The following is a 17,740-nucleotide window of genomic DNA, read 5'->3' on the forward strand; positions in this document are numbered from 1 at the left end:
GGAGGGGCTCAAAAGGAGGGAGAAATCACTTCAGATGGAGTGATAAGGATAGATCATGATAAAAGTGCCATTTAAGTTGGCCTTGAAAGTTGATAAACCTCTGATGGATGAAGAAGTGAGGGGCTTCTAAGACGAGGTAATATCAAAGGTACAATCATAGAAAGTCTTGAGACTGTTTGAATAATGGCAAGCGAATGTGTTCTGATGAATTAGGGTTAATATGGGTGCCAGAAAGGGAGGCTAGAATTACATTGTGGAAGACTTTAAATATGGAATTAATTTTGTTGGCAGCAGGAAGTAACTAACATTTCTAAGTGGGCAAATGATCTGATCAGAGTTGAACTTTAGGAGGACTAATTAAACAACAGCGTGGAGAATAAATTGTAGCTTGGTAGGACTAGACAAGGAGACCAGGTGACTGAGAGATGAAATTATGAAGGGGGGGAGGGGGGGCAAAACTTCTAACCAGTAAGCCATGGCATATCTTGCAGAATATAATATTGAAACCTTTCAACCAAAGACCACTGGGAATACACGTATATTTGAGGAAAGTTGATTAAGTATTTTTAAACTTGCTATAGCAAAAGAGCACAGCTGTGGCAGAGCTGTGGGTTATCTCAGGGAATTGAGAGGAGCTTATTTATAGGATTTCAGCTTGTGCTGGTGATTCTTGGGAGAGTTTAGGGAGAGCAGAGGTCAATTGAACATTGGATATTTTTAAAAAGTGGAGTTGGATATTTTGGTATCTTATCTTAGAGATGGGAGGATTAAGGAAATAGTAGTCATTTGTGTTAGCCAGAAGAGGGGGATGTTTAGTTATTTTTGTGGTTCGTGAGTGTCCTTGCCTCTAGTTTCAGAAATAATTACACAGTAGTTTTTATCTCTGTCTTTACCACAGTCACAGAATGGTCTTATCTGAGTATTGTTTATATTCTGCCAAAGTTGATTGTATTCAGTTGGGAGCACTATGGTCCAGCTGTCAGCTTGCAGTTTCATTACTTTATCACTACCCAATACATTGATCTGCTGGCCCTTAAGGCATCTAACCAGTTCCCTCTTGTGGTGAGTAGACTTATCCATGTAGTCCAGAATGCTATACAGATGTTATCGTTATCCAGATATGCCATGTCTTGAAAATGAGCAACAGTGTTGAAAATTAAGAGTAAAGGACCAAAAAATGATTGTAAAGGTTTTCAAAATTCTTCACTATCTTCAACATTTCTAGTTAAAATCTGTGCTCCAGCAAAAATAAACTTATTTCTATTTCTACAGTATGTGGTTTGCCCTCTTTGGGTATTATGCCCTCTATGTGAACATGTTCCCCTGGTCCCCTTCTCATGTCCAGATCCTATCTATCAATTCAGATGTCTGTCCCTTCCCCCATGTTACTAAGATCAAGAAAAAACCTACTTAAAATATTATGAAGAATAAATTATGTATTTGGATATACTAGCTCAGTGGGTCAAGCAGGCAGCAATCTCTTTTCTTTATGAATTCATATAGCAAATTTCTTATACCCCTAAAACACTTATTTCAATGTTTATTAAATACGTATGGTGTCCTCCCTACTAGAAACTATCACTGATGCCATTAAAATGAAACGACGTTTGCTTCTTTCCAGGTTCTTCTTAAGTGTAAGTATAAAGCAGCAGAGAAGTTTAAAAACTCCACCCTCATTCTTACCTCATTCAAGATAAGAGTTACTGATATTCTGTGGTATTTGGCTCTATTTATGTCAGGGAGGTTAAGAGAAGCTTATAGGTGGGTCGATGCTCCTTGCAAAAAGCTGGGATTGGGCAAATAGCCCAACAGGGACTAGGTGTTATCAGAAATACCATTTTAAAATATTAAATGGGTTAACACTTGAGGAAGTGTAAAATCATAATCTTTTTGTACTGTCTGAAAGGAAATAAATTCTAGTAAAAAACAGGTTTTTTTCTTATATAAATTTAGGAATGACTGCTTGCAAAAAACCTGGGAACCGAGAATGTAATCATCACTGTAAAAATAAACATACATGTGGACATGACTGCTGTGAGTTCCATAAAAGATGTTTATTTCAGGTTTTAAAAATTGAAAGGTCTTTGAATAGTAATAACAGACTAATTATCTATGTATGATATTTATATTATGCAGTTTATAATTCAAATGATTTTCTTTCATGAAAAAAATTAGATTAGAAATTATAAAGAAATTTGGCTTTACATGAACACTACCTAAAGTTTAACCTAAAGGATCTAGAATTTCTTCTCATAGGTAAAACTGGAGTTGCACAAAAGTCAGTAATGAAAGAGTCAACAATCTCTTCATATTTATCTGATTTAAGAAACAGGGATGCTGTTTCATCACTTCCTCCAGTTAAACGTCTCAAGGTTAGTTTTAATAACATTTATCCCTTGCTCTGTAATTTAATACATATGAATATTCCTTTATATTCTGTATATCAATTAGGTAGGTATCAGCAGTGTACTTTAGTTACTTCGGGGCTGTATTTTCAAAATACTTCTTCTGAAGGAAAATATAGTTCTTAATAATTAATCTGTAAATCTACTTTTGGAACACAGTTCTACATAGTCCCTTATTAGTGTTTTTGTTGTTGTTAACCAGCAATTGAAACTAGAGACACTTACCCTTTCCTGTGTTCTCTTTGTGTTGAAACTGGTGTGGAAAGTCTGAAGTTGATTTTGATTCATGTACTTGGATGAGTACTGAGCAAGAGCCTGCTTTCCAAGTCATGAAAGAATGGTAGCTTATACAATTGATAAGCTAGTCAGTAGCAGACTTATTCTAAGCCTGCATCATCATATCCAGGGCAAAATAATTGATCAGCCCCAGAAGAGAGGCAAGAAAATAGCAGAATGTCTGTTTCTTCTGTTTCTCTTCTCTTTAACAAGAATGAAGCTTTTAAGTCATGAGGCTTAAACAAGCGGAATATTGGGAAACAGGGAGTGACATGCAGTTTGAAACAGCTACCACCTTCTCTGAGATTATAATTTTTTAGTAGCCCAAGCTTTTCCTCCCTCCCTTCCTCCCTCCCTTTCTTCCATCTTTCCTTCCTCTTTCCTTCTCCATTCCATATTATTCCTTCTTTCTTTCCATATTCATTTTTTTAAGTTGATTTATTGTTTTTAGTAATATGTACATCTAGCATGGGGCTCAAACTCACAACCCTGAGATCAAGGGTCTCACACTCTTCCAACTAAGCCAGCCAAGTGCCCCCCTTCCATATTCATTGAGCACCAAGAATATGCCAAGGACTGTTATAGATGCTAACATACTGCTGTGAAAAAGACAGCTTTAGTCCCAATCCTCATAGAGCTTATAGCTGAGTAAAGGATATAGATAGCTAAATAGGCTTTTTCAATGTAGTGTGATGGATGATTCTATGATAGAAATTTAAGATAACTTGAATTTGGATAGAAAGTGTACTCATTCCACATTTGATAGGCCAGGAAAGTATTCCAAACAAACATGACTGAGACTTGAAGCCAAGTATGGAGAGGGAGGCACTATAGTGGTGGTGGAGAGGGATAAAAAAGTATTCCAGACAGAAAATGTGCAGTGGTCCAGAGCTAAGAAAGAGCCAGAGGAGATCTTTTAAAACACTGAAGTTATACAGTACGTCTGGAGTTCAGTTACACGTTGGGGAGTGGAGAGATGAGGGTGAAAAGGCTGAAGAGGTAAGTAAGAGCTGGATAATGAAGGCCTTTTTGCTATTTTAAGGATTTGGACTTTATCCTGAAAGTATTGGGAAACCACTAAAGGGCTTAAAGCAGTGACATTACCAGAATTGCATTTTATAAATTCACTCCGGATGCAATGTAGAGAATGGATTAGAGGATGATAGAAAAGGAACATAAAGACTCATTAGATAGGTTTTGCAGTAATCTAGGCAAGATTGGCCTACTCTAATGTAATGGCAGTAGCAGTGGAGAGTAGTGGCTAGGTTTAAAATATTTCTCAGAGATAGAATCAACTACCCTGGTACTTAATTGCTTATGAGGGGTGACGTAGAAGGATCAAGATGATGACCAGCTTTCTGGGTTGAGCAGCTAGGAACAAAGTGAGGCTTCATTAGGGTAGGAATTCCAAAGGAAAAACAAGTTTAGAGAAGTAGATACACATTAATTTCAATCTGGTAAATACTGAATTTAGAAACCTGCAAGAAGTCTAGGTAAAGATGTTCCACAGACAGTTGAATATAACAGAAAACCAGGAGAAGGAGCTGAGTAGAAATACATATTTGAAAGTCATTCACATGTAGATGATAATTGAAGCCAGGGAAGTAAGTGAGGTGTTTGAAAATGTGTAGAGGGAGAAGAGAAGGCCTAGTAAAGAACCATGAAGAAATACCTACGTTTAAGAAGTGCCTGAGAAGGAGATTTGATTTGAAAACTAGCCTGAATTTCTTATAATTCATTGATTTTGGGACTTTATGTACTGGCAGGAATTTTGTTGTTTGGCTTGTTAAAAAGTGTTGCTATGAAATTGATAGTTGAATTTTTTTTCATTAATAGATGCAAATGAATAAATCTCAAAGTGTGGATCTTAAAGAATTTGGTTTTACTCCAAAACCTTCTCTTTCCAGCATATCAAGGTATAAATATAATGTTAATATCCAAGGTAGAATAGTCCTTATAAATTCTTTGCTTCTCCAAATAATCATGTGTTCAGAGAAAGGTGAACACTGGCTACATTCAAATCACAGTAATCATGTAGTTCCGTAATGAAGTAATGGCATCATAAGAGTTTGGTTATCTAAATTTATTTAGAACTCTGTAGTTATAGAATATTTTAACATTCATTGAATCATCTCTTTCGCAGGAAACTACCCATCCTATATGTCATGCCCTCAGGCTTTTTCTGCCTCCTAAACAGGAGACAAAAGTATATTTTAGAGAAATCAGTTTGCTGTACAAAGTCTAATCTTTTCCATTTAGGGGCCCACTCTATATTAATAACACTTCAGATTTATAAAATAATTTACAATTTAAAAATTGCACATTGTGCATTATCTCTTTTGACCTTAACAACAACCTAGCTCATAAAATGAGGTATTTCTATCCCATCTCATAGATAAAATAATCGAAACTCATATTCCTGGTTTTAAGAAGACCCTAGATGATAACTCAGCATTCTTTTCCTATATCATGATGCCTAGAAGGCAATCATATATGTCATTTCCCTTCCAGATAAGTGTATTCTATATTCAGGGATGACATTTAATATACTTAACAAACAGTACAGAACAGCCACTGACCAATCAGAACAGATGCCAACACTACTTCAAGATATCCTAGCTTTTGTTATCTAATTGAAAGTAGCATTAGCAATAGATTTTTAAGGCTATACACAGATAGCAGATATCTACATATTTGGGACATGTAAAGATGACTAAGTGTCTTGCTTCCATTAAACACCTATTTTTTTACCCTTTACTACTCAGGCTAATGCAGTCTATCATAAAAGTGTTGATTTTAATTTTAATTGTTGATCTAATTTTGATTTAAGTGTTGATTTAATTTTAATATTTAATATTTTTATGGCTTTATCTTTATAAAGGTCAGAGTGTTTAAATACACCTGAATTGTCTATAATGGAGCAGAGGGATCAGCATGAAATCTGTGCCAAAGTTCAACAAGAACCATCTGAATATCAAGACAAAGGTAAATTACCATTGATACTGCCTTGAAAGAGAAAATTATTTATTATTACTTCAGAATGACAATGTTATTGAAAAACCAGCATCTGAAATTACTATGATTAACTTGGCAACATTTTTCTCTTGGGTTATTGAACCAGTTTCAAATTCTTAGGTCTGTTATTTCAGATGGTCTTGCTATATTTGTCACAGATTCTTAAAAAATCTCTGCCCTACATAGCATTGACTATTTTTATTTAAAGATAATATGAGGAAAAGCTGAGAAAATAAGGGATCTCAAGATACACAAAGTGTTAAAATGCTGAACTATTACTTTTATATGTCTTTAGAATTATTTAAAATAATTTTATGTTTATAAAATTAGTCCAGTTTTACAAAATATCTGTGTGACCTTGGGAAAATTATTTAACCCCTTTAGGTCTTAGTCTTATCTTTTAAATTAGGGGATTAAATTAGGTGTCCTTTAATATCTCTCCAGTTTCTAAACCTATGATTCTTACAACTTCCATGATAATAAGAGAATATAACCTAGTTTGTGGAATATAGCTTGTATGTAGTCTAGATTTGCTTTTCATCTGTGTCAGTCATTAAATTCTTTTTCAACATTGAGATTGGTTTATCAATACTCTGGATCCTGATATTAATAGCATCCTTTGTCTGGGTCATGCCACTAATAGCCAGTCTGTTAAAATGTGTGAGAAATAATCCTGGCTATAGAGTTGTTTGTTTGAGTTGCTGTATATAGAAATGGTAAACTTGGGGTTTCCCACAAATAATTTCATGTGTGTGACCTTAGCATCTGTTGACACTCTTTCTTTCATGCTGTCACTTAATGCTTCCTCTGGCCATAATTTAAGATCTTAAGTAGGCAAGGGCTGGCGTACCAGTCACTTCTTATGACATGGCAGTCATTAGGCCCAAATAAGAACAAGAAAAGTCCCCTAATCTCACTTAGAGTATCAGAGCATTTATCCAACTTCCTCAAAGCCTGAATATCATTACAACAGGGAGAGAAGGTATGAGATTGTCAACTCTTATTTTTATGTCCCTTCAACCTATAGCCCTCTAACTTACTCCTTGTTCTGCTGCTCTGTTCCCTGCACTTCTGCTTACTTTAATTATCCCTCTTTACTTACATATCCCTCTGTTTACTTTCATGCTGTCTTTACATAGTTTCCCTACTTTGATTTCTTTCCCACCCCCATTCCAAATCCAGTTTATATTATGATATTAAAGTCTCATTAGATATCATTGATAATTGTATCCCTGTTTTACTGAATGGGCCACTTTTTTTTTTTTTTAATAGAAGAAGCTGTGTAGTATAGTACTTAAATTCACAGGATCTATAATAATCTGTCTAGTGGTGCCTAACTGAATCAGTTGGTAGAGTATGCGAGTCTTGATCTCAGGGTTTTGAGTTCAAGACCCACATTGGGCTTAGAAATTACTAAAAAATAAATGCTTAGAATAATCTGTCTAGGTTCAAATTCTAGGTCTGCCATTTATTAGTTGTGTCACATTTCATAATAAATCTAACCACTTTATCTCAATTCCCTCATCTGCTTATGTTTTAGGGATTTTACAATTAAATGAGATAATGTACACAAAGCTCTTAGCATAGTATCTGGTACTGTTATTAATAGCAATTGAGTATATTCATTATTCCTTTCACATATTAGTTTTGCATGGCAAAACATACTTTATATGTATTCAAATATTGCTCTTGAGAATGTTTTAAGAAAAACATGCCAATTTTTGTCACCCTAATTCCATTTTCAAGAAAGGAAAAAGAAAAATGTCAGAAACTATATGAGAAAGCATGTTGAATCATAAAATTTAAATTGTAAGGGACCTTTGTGTAATTTTTCATTTTATAGTGAAAGAAACCAAGACTCTGAGAGATTAAATTACTTGCCTAAAATCACATATCTAATTAATGGCAGGACCAGAAATAGATTCTATATCTCTTGATTCCCAGTCCAATGCCATTTCTATAAAATGAAATTGACTTTTAGTTGTCAGTGGAGAATTGAAAATTGAATCTATATGAACTCTTTCAACTTTCCACTGTACAACTATATATTCTCTATTTCTGCATCCATCCTTAACTCTGTCTTAAAAGAAGAATTATCTTTTATTCTATTCAAGGCTTATCTCTCCAGCTGTAGTTTTAATCTTTCCAATCCTGCCTCCCCTTAGGGAGGGCCTTAGGAGACCAGTATCCATTTCCTCTTTCCCATATTGTCCATCTCTCTTCCTTATTTCTTTCTCTTCAACATATAAATATGCTCATGTCTCTTCCTTCTTCAGCTCCCTGTTCTCATCTAGCTACTCCTGACCGTTTTGGTGGTAAGTGGCGGAAATGCTACTCAAAGTGACTTAATCACAAAAAAAGAAGACCACTCATGTAAACTTGTAAATCCAGACATGCATCTGGCTTTAATCTTGCTAGATCCAGGCACTATGATTTTAGTCATGCTTCTAGTTTTCTCTCAATCTTTTAGATATGCCTGTTACTACTTGGCTTTATTTTTTTCAATAGTCTTTCTCACATGACAGGTCACCCCTAACTCACATCTTCCCAGTTTAACAGACTTGGTAGAAAAACAGTCTTCCTCTTTTAGCTTTGGTAAACCAGAGTTCATTCTAACTGGCCTCAGCTGAGTCTTGTATTTCTCTCTTGATCAATTCCTACAGCCTGGGGATTGGGTCATATGTTCCCCCGCTGTAGCCCTAGGGACCAGGGTACCGTGAAAGACATCCTCACCAGGATCACATGGAATGGGTGGAGGCAGTTTCCCCAAAGGATGAAAAAGATACTCCTATTAAAAGAAGTGAAAAGGGGCATGTGGATGGCTCAGTTGGTTAAGCATCCAACTCTTGACTTTGGCTCAGGTCATGATCTCACAGCTTGTGAGTTTGAGCCCCATGTCAGGCTCTATGCTTACAGCCTGCACAGAGCCTGCTTGGGATTCTCTCTTTCCCTCTCTCTCTCTGCCCCTTCTTGCATCTCTCTCAAAATAAATAAACTTAAAAAAAAATTTTTTTAAGGGAAAGCATGTCAGGCAGACAAAAAAACAGAATCACCAGAGTCTTTATATACTTTAATGTCTTGCTTTCCACATCAAAACAAAAATTCTTCAAAAGGCAATTTATACTCACTGTGCTCATTTCCTTACCTCCTAGTCACTTTTCATTCACCAAAATTTGGATCCTCCATCACTCCTTTGAAACTGGTTTCATTTAGACCATTTAGTGATCTTCTAAGTTCTGAATTCAGTGAACTCTTTTCAATTTTTATTTTCTTTGACCTTTGTATTTGACACATTTGGTCTTTCCTTCCTTTTGGAAATCTCTTCTTTGGTTTTAATTAAGCCATTCTGCTTTTCCTACTACTTCTTGAATTGCTTGGGCTTTTCTTCCTTTTGATATTAGAAAAGATTCTTTCTTGCTTCTTTATTCTTCTTGCTTTGTAAACTTTTCTTATTCACTGCCATTCAAGTCATGTCTACAATTACTAACTATATTTAGATGATTTCTACATCTGCATCTGTATCTTTCTGTCTAGCCCCTGACCCATCTATACAATCACCTTCCTGGACATATCCACCTAAAAGTTAACATATCAGCCTCTGAACTCTTTCTGTCTTCTCTGTACCTCACACTGCTCCTTTTCTTTTCTCCTTAGGTTGGTGAATGAATTCTCTTCTAAGCTGCTAAAGGCAGAAAAAGAGTCATCCTAAGTATCTTACCTTACATGCAAGTAATCGCCATGTCCTATTTATTTTGTCTCCTAAACATCTCTCATATCTGTTCTTCTTCTCTCTCCCTTCTGCTGATACTCTAGCTTAGACATTCAATGTCTTATCCATTATAATATGTCTTACTTTTCTCTTTGCTTTCAGTCTCATTATCATTCCATCTGTACCTATTCCGAATGATCTAACAGGCATCTCCCATCACGTAAACCTCTTGCTAAAATATCTTCAGTAGTTATCCATTGCCTATATGGAAAAAAAAAAAATGAATTCCTTAACATTGAAGTTAAGCATCAACATAATTTGGCACTTAAATGCTTGTGCGGTCTCAATGAGCCCTTTTCTTCTACTTTGTGCTCTAGAAATCCTGAAAACGTAGTTTACCAAACATTCTCTGGTCTCCCATACTGCTGTGTCTTTCACATGTTGCTCTCCCCTCACAGAGTATCTTGCCTTCCCCTCTTGCCCATTTTTCCAGGCACCACTCTATCAAGCTCAAATTCCAACATTAACTTCTAAGCATTTTACCCTCTTAGAGGTGTCCCCTCTGACTTCGTTATAGGTTTAAGTCCTGTTTCCTTTGCATTCTCATTGCACTTTGTGCCTACTTCTGTTTTTAGTATGTATTATATTGTGTATGTATATCAATGAACAGAAGTAGAAAATGTGAACTGGAGTTGTAGAACAGTTGAGAGATAATGTAAGATTTGGCTAGGTGAAGAAAAGTGTAGAGGATATTTAAAAGTGAAGGAAACTCAGTGCGCTGGAGCAAACTTGTGCTGGCTTGTGAGAGATGATTATTCTTGGGAACCGTTCAGCCATTATTAAAAGTTTAATTATATAAAATTTCAATTAAATAAGTTATACTAAAAACAAAGACTGTATTCAGAACTAATTTTCTACCATATATTACTGTTTTCTGTGTTCTTGAGATTATTTACCTCTATATTTGTATCTGTATGGTGGAAATACTATATTATGGGGTGCTACTATGCATTTCTTTTCAACTTTACTTTTAGAGATATTACATTGGACACTTGAAATTAATCATAATGGGAGTATTTATACCATAGAAATCAGCAAACACTACAAATTAGGACTTGACTTATTGTTTTGTTTAGATTTATGAGTGATGGATAAAATGTTAATAGTGCAGATTAGAGGCACCTAGGTGGCTCAGTTGGTTGAGTGTCCACCTTTGGCTCAGCTCCTGATCTCATGGTACGTGAGTGTGAGCTCCACATTGGGCTCATTGCTGTCAGCGCAGAGCCCGCTTTGGATCCTCTGTCCCCCGCCCCCCTTTTCCACTCATGCTCTCTCAAAAATAAATAAACATTAAAAAAAATCATGCAGATTAAATTTAATAGTATGTTGTGTACATAGCTATTACATTGAGAATACCATGAAAAATTGAAGGAATATTGTAGTATTTGAAAACCATTGTCTAATTTAGCGAAGAAGTTGCCTAAGTCAGTGAATGAATGAGTAAAGTCCCAACCTCTGTCTTTGTTATTTTACTTTCATCTTAGTTGCTAAAGTCAACAAGAATGTTAAATAGCATTTATGTGAGAACTGTATTCATTTGTTAATTGTAATGATAGGTTGGCTATAGATGTAAGAGTTTGGCAAAACTCAATGAAAACATTCAGTGAAAATCAGATATATGGAATTTATAATTATGCATGTTATATATTTTATTATTATTTGTAAATCATGTGCTACATATCTTTTACCTATAATAAATACATATAATAAACACATGTATGTATATAAATGCATACATGTTTTGAGAAGCAATTTATTAAACATTTATTAGCACAATTACTTTGGAAAACTGCAAGAGTTAAAGGCATTTATTCCCTACAACAATCTTATGAAAAAGGTACTTTTATAATTCCCATTTTGCAGAGGAGAAATGAAGCTCAGAGACTTTAAATTAGTTGTTTAAGATTATACAATGAGAGAAGTGGAATTTTTCACCCAGGTAGTCTGGTTCTAAGCCCAGGCTATAAATAATAGATAACACTGAGGATTTTTTAGCAGGAGAAAATTAAGATCTATTTTGGATAAATATATTTCATAACAATATTCAAAATTCACCTGTAGGGAAAAGAGCTGGGGGGAGGAATACCATTTTAGAAATTATTCATTTTTAGAGTATGGGTATTCTCATCTAGAAATTAATAGGGAAAATTAATTCTGTCTGAAAGAATCTATTGAAAATTCAATTTAGTGCAACTATCAATATATGTACTACAGTAAATAGAATTGGTTGAAAACAATATTCAACAATAATGCTTGATCCAATACTTTTGAAAACTACTGTTCAAACCTCAGTTTAGTAGTTGAAAGATGTGTTTGATATATCAATAGAAAACGATGTTAATGGTTTAAAAAGTACCTATACTCTTTTATACATGCACATGACAGATTTTTCTAGATGGAACTCTTCTACAACTTCAAATGAGAAAGCCCCTCAAACAGTACTGTTCAACAGACATCTTAATGCATCTGGAAACCAGAATTTGACAGATGCGGATAAAAGTAATTCTCCATTCTCAGAAGTTCCGAATGTGAACTTTGAATTGGGAGATGAAGTTTGGGATGATTTTGATGATGAGAACTTAATAGAAGTTACTGATTTTTCAGCCGGTACTGAGAAGACAAATACATCAGGTAAAATTGTATCTTAGCATGAAATAATTTCATGAGAAATTCTTTGAGTATTTTTTCAGTTCAGTTTCTGGGACTCATTTTCTTTGTCTTGTTTATGCGCTTGCTTAACTAGCTTTGGTTTGTTAAGATTATGATTTTTAGCGAAACTGAAAAAGTAACCCTTCCATAAATTGCATTTCCTCCTCTAAGGACAGAGGTCAAGGTTTTCCATGATAATGGTGCAGCACATGAGCTTTTTCTATTCTATTGCTCCCCTATATTGTTAAAAACGCTATTCAAATTCAGATTATTTATTGAATTTTCCCTTATAAAACACACTATCCAGCTCTCAATTCTGTGATCACACATAATCTGCTAATGTTTGTGAAGGACAAAAAATACTCCATTTTTAAAAGTATTCATCTGTTAGCCAGGAAAATGAAAGACACCTTTTATTTCTAGCAGACATAACTGATTTTTTTTCAGGTATAAGTAAACAAAATTAGGAAAAAATTAATTTCTTCTGTATTGGATATTGTATTTAAATCGTATACAACCCCAAAATAATGGGACTGAATTTTCTGAATTACTGGCAGATTCACTCTCACTAAAACAGAAAATGAAAATCTTGGTAAGTATATGAGAAGACAGCAAAATGGAGATACTGATGGATGACAGAAGGAAATCAGTCCTTCAGAACTATAGTTGCCTCTTAATGTATCCCACCCCAGTGCTCTTTAAAAAAAAAATCTTCTTAAGGGAAGCAATTAGAAGTCAAAATATTATTGTTTTAGGGCTCTAAGAATTGCCTAAAGAGCTATTATTCCTTCCAGAAGGAATAGGATTTGACCACGTTCACAAAATAGGTCCGGAGAATATATGATGTGGAGTTAGTAGGCACAATTTCCTGTATCGCTGTACAACTACTAGTCCCTACCTCAAAATTAATAGTCATGTGTATTGCAATTTAAGAGGCAATTTGTACTGATTCTTTGAGGTAGCTTAATCCTGTGAGGGCATAGCTTTGACACTGGAAAAATCAGTCTCAATAAATGTCATGTATATAGCACTTTAAATGAACTTAGCTACATGCAGACCATTGAAAATATTGAATGAAATTCAAACTGATCATTTACATGAGTTAAGTAAGTAAGTAAAAGTGGTTTGGGACCTTTTAGTATAGTGACTAATAAGCTAACCCGTGTGTTTATAGTTTTACTCCCTTAGCTTTGCTCCCTTATTTCTCTATGCAAATTAAATGTGATTAGTGAGAAGTATTCATTCCTTCTTTAATCAGATCATATCTGTTGGAGACAGCCCTTGTAGAACTTCTGAAAAGATCCATTCTTCTGTTTCCTGACAGTTTACTTCAAAATGTTATCTCTTTACATAGGATTTAGAAACACTTTGAGTTCAAGTATCCAGGGAAGTAAGCTATCCCTTCAAGAGTCAAAGAGCAAATTCCAAGGAGAAATGTCAAAAAGGCAAGTTTTGGAATTTTGGTTTGAAATACTTTACAAGTGTATATCCTCCTGACATATAATTGGAGAATGGGGATCAAATCATTAGATGTCAGAGAAGCTATAAGGTATTAGCTAACCTGAACCTTCTTACTCTTAGAGCTGTGTTTCTCAAAGATCTATTGACAGACCAACTACTTCAAAAGTATTGAAATATATTAAAAGTGCACATTCCTAAAAAAACAAAACAAAACAAAACAAAAAAAGAAAACACATTCCTGGGTCCCACACTAGACTTACTATATCATGATCTCTAGGGCCGGTGCACAGGAATTTTCACTTCTCAAAAGACTTGAAAAGTAAATAGTAGGAATTTGACAGGTAGAAAAGAGGAAGATAAGGCATTCCAGATAGAAGAAGCATGTGTGAAGGGATACGGCTTGAAAAGGCATCTCATGCTCAAGGGTCAGTAAAGTGTTGTCTGTATGGTCACAGCATTGAGGCTGAGAGTGCTGAGGTCTGATTGTAAAGAGCCTCAAATGCCATATTTATATAACTTTACCATATCCAGTAGGTCAGGGCTCACAAACTGAAACCACCTTCAAGATGTAGTGGGCCAAGGCCAACCACAGAGTGTCCCATCTAAAAGGCACAACTGTAGAGATATCACAATTACAGATTTCAAGGTATACTACAAAGCTGGGGCACCTGGCTGGCTCAGTCTGTAGAGCATACAACTCTTGATCTTGGGTCTGTAAGTTTGAGCCCCACATTGGGTGTAGAGATTACTTAAAACTAAAATCTTAAATGAGGCACCTGGGTGGCTCAGTTGGTTAAGCGCCCGAATTTGGCTTGGGTCATGATCTCACACTCTGTGAGTTCGAGCCCTGCGTTGGGCTCTGTGCTGACAGCTCAGAGCCTGGAGCCTGCTTCATGTTCTGTGTTTCTCTCTCCCTCTCTCTGTCTCTCAAAAATAAATAAACATTAAAAAAAATTTTTTAATAATAAAATCTTAAAAAAAGATACACTACAAAAAATATTAATCAAAATGGTATGGTACTGGCAAAAAAAATAGACACAACCACTTTTTTATACCATATACAAAATAAACTCAAAATGGATTAAAGCCCTAAGTATAAGACTTGAAACCATAAAACTCCTAAAAAAAATACACAGGCAATAATCTCTTTGACATCAATTTTAGCAATATATTTATGGGTATATTTCCTCAGGCAAGGGAAACAAAAACAAAAATAAACTATTGGGACTAGGCCAAAATAAAAAGCTTTTGCACAGCAAAGGAAACCATGAGCAAACCAAAAAGGCAACCTACTAAATGGGAGAAGATATTTGCAAATAATATATCCAATAAGGGGCTAATATCCAAAATATATAAACACTTTTACAACTCACACCAAAAAACCAATTTGATTTAAAAAACGGGCAGAGGGCCTGAATAGACATTTTTCCAAAGAAGACGTACAGATGGCTGACAGACGCATGGAAAGATGCTCAACATCACTAATTATCAGGAAAATGCAAATCAAAACCATGTGATATTACTTCACACCAGTTAGAATGGGTGATATCAAAAAGACAAGAAATAATAAGTGAGGAGGTAGAGAAAAGGGAACACTTGTGCACTGTTGGTGGGAATATAAATTGGTGCAACTACTGTGGAAAACAATATGGAGGTTCCTCAAAAATTAGAAATACAACTATGGTAATACCACTGCTGGGTATTTACCCAGAGAAAAAAAACACTAATTCAAAAAGAAAATGCACCCCTGTGTTTATTGCAGCAGCATTTACAATAGCCAACATATGGAAGCAGCCCAAGTTGTGGGTATCGATGAATGGCTAAAGAAGATATGAGATATTTATATATTTGTATCTATATAATATTACTCGTCCATAAAGAAGAATGAGATCTTTCCATTTACAACAACATAGATGGACCGAGAGAGTGTTATGCTAAATGAAATAAGTCAGATCATGTGATTTCACTTAGATGTGAAATCTACAAAAACAAAGCAAATGAACAAACAAACACAAAAACAAGACTCTTAAATACAGAGAACAAACTGATGGTTGTGTGGCGGTGAATGACAAAATAGATAAAGGGGATTAAGATGTACAAGATTTCCACTGGTAAAATAAATAAGTCACAGAGATGAAAAGTACAGCACGGGGAATATAGTCAATAATATTCTAATGACATTGTATGGTGACAGATGGTAATACACTTACTGTGGCGAGCACTGAGTAATGTATAAAATTGATGAATCAGTAAGTTATATGCCTGAATTTAATATAACATTGTATGTCAATTATATTTCAATAATAAAAAGTAAAATAAATAAAAGGAGCAACCACTACTCAGGTCCAGCCAGTTGTTGCTGTGCAAGAAGTAAGTATCTAGTGTTGTCAAATATTCTGATTTTCAAAAAAAGCTAGGTGTCTAAAATTCGGTGTGACATCTCCTGACTTAAATTTTGAAAACTAATTTTTAAAAATGTGATATAATCTATAGCAACCCCCACTCCAGGTATAGTCTAGTTTTTAGTCTCCATAGTAAGCAGTAGGAAGCCTTCCAAGATACTTACGCACAGGATAAACAATTTGATGAGACAAAATTATTTGTAGATGAGATATAGGTATATGATATAATATAGATAGATAGATAGATAGATAGATAGATAGATAGATTGAATTGTAGAAGGTGGGACCATGAGAAGCATGGTGGCCAGCACAAAAGACAGGTTATGGTAAGGCCTAAACTAGAGCAGAGGTGATGGGAACTGAGAGGTAGTTAGATTTTTGAAACATTTCATAGATAGCACATACTACAGTAGTTGAGGAAGAGGGAAAAAATACATGGCAAGTGAGTACACAAAGATGTTAATCTGAGAATATAAGGCACACAGACATTTGTAAAAGTAAATAGTAATTTTAAAAATGTTCAATTTTGGGGAACCTGACTGACTCAGTCAGTCAGTAGAGCATGAGACTTGTGATCTTAGAGTTGTGAGTTCAAGTCCCACATTGGGTGTGGAGCCTACTTTAAAACAACTTGAAGTATTTTTGCAGAAATGCGAAGTGCATCTGGATAGTGGACTTGGCGAGAAGTCATGGAGAGTAATTATAGCCACAACCAAAACTTTCCCCAAAAGAAATACTGACAACTTTTTATTCAGGGTCTAATTTACTTAAGGATTATTTATTTCTCCTAGTTTAAAAAAATAGGAAATTTGTGGTGTCTCTTGGTATTTTTCTCTTATTTAGTCATTTTACTTATCAACATCATAGAATCATAGATTTCAGAGAATTCCAGAGCTGAAGTGTGCTTAATTTAAGCATCATTTAGTTTCTCCACTGCAAGATACTTGAATCACCATCCAACGCCATTGCCATAGGTATTCATGACATCTCTACTAAAACAGCTCTAGTGACCAGGAGCTCATTCACTTCAACATGCCTGATCCGTGTTTGGATCTCTCAGACCATTCAATAGCTTTTAAGAATATTTGTCTAAAATTTGTCTTCTTACTATTTCCATTCATTGGTTCTAACTCTGAGTCATACAAAATAAATGGATTAGAAGCATCAAAGTAGAACAAAGCTGTGGGTGTAGAGAAGCAAAAAATAGGTAGAAAGTAGGAAGATAACAAAGCACGCAGACAGTTTAGTGAGCCATACTTTTAGAAGCTATAAATAATTTGGGGAGAGTTTAAAAGTGATGAACAGAAAATAAGTGGATTTAAAAGGGAATCCTTATCAAGTAGCCTCTAAAGAAAAAATTGTGCCATAAGCTGGAACTAGAAAGAAGGCCTGTGGGACCTGAGGATTTGGGGTGGGAAGGAATCATGCTTTTCCTTTTGTACCCTTTTTGACTATTTTAATTCCTTGCTTTTGATCAAAAACAAAAAGATTCAATCCTATCAATACATGTACTTCTCTACTACCTGTATCCACTGCTTATTACTCTTTTTTTTTCTTTATATGAAATTTATTGTCAAATTGGTTTCCATACAACACCTGGTGCTCATCCCAACAGGTGCCCTCCTCAGTACCCCTCACCCACCCTCCCCTCCCTCCCATCCCCCATCAACCCTCAGTTTGTTCTCAGTTTTTAAGAGTCTCTTATGTTTTGGCTCCCTCCCTCTCTCTCTCTTTTTTTTTTTTTTTTGTGGGAATGCAAATTG

The 17,740-nt window shown here is 35.1% G+C and overlaps 1 protein-coding gene across 1 annotated transcript in view; it reads left to right on the top strand.

The window, feature by feature from the left end:
* Positions 1–17,740, top strand: part of HFM1 (helicase for meiosis 1) — a 97,544-nt gene that overhangs the window by 64,829 nt on the left and 14,975 nt on the right. The window contains exons 30-35 of the mRNA XM_049616799.1: positions 1,954–2,034; positions 2,257–2,372; positions 4,518–4,597; positions 5,563–5,666; positions 11,851–12,096; positions 13,469–13,559. Coding sequence (XP_049472756.1) covers positions 1,954–2,034; positions 2,257–2,372; positions 4,518–4,597; positions 5,563–5,666; positions 11,851–12,096; positions 13,469–13,559 — 718 coding nt within the window. The remainder of the gene's footprint in view (positions 1–1,953; positions 2,035–2,256; positions 2,373–4,517; positions 4,598–5,562; positions 5,667–11,850; positions 12,097–13,468; positions 13,560–17,740) is intronic.

This window comes from Panthera uncia (assembly GCF_023721935.1).
Source record: "Panthera uncia isolate 11264 chromosome C1 unlocalized genomic scaffold, Puncia_PCG_1.0 HiC_scaffold_4, whole genome shotgun sequence".
In the NCBI taxonomy this organism is placed as follows: domain Eukaryota; kingdom Metazoa; phylum Chordata; class Mammalia; order Carnivora; family Felidae; genus Panthera; species Panthera uncia.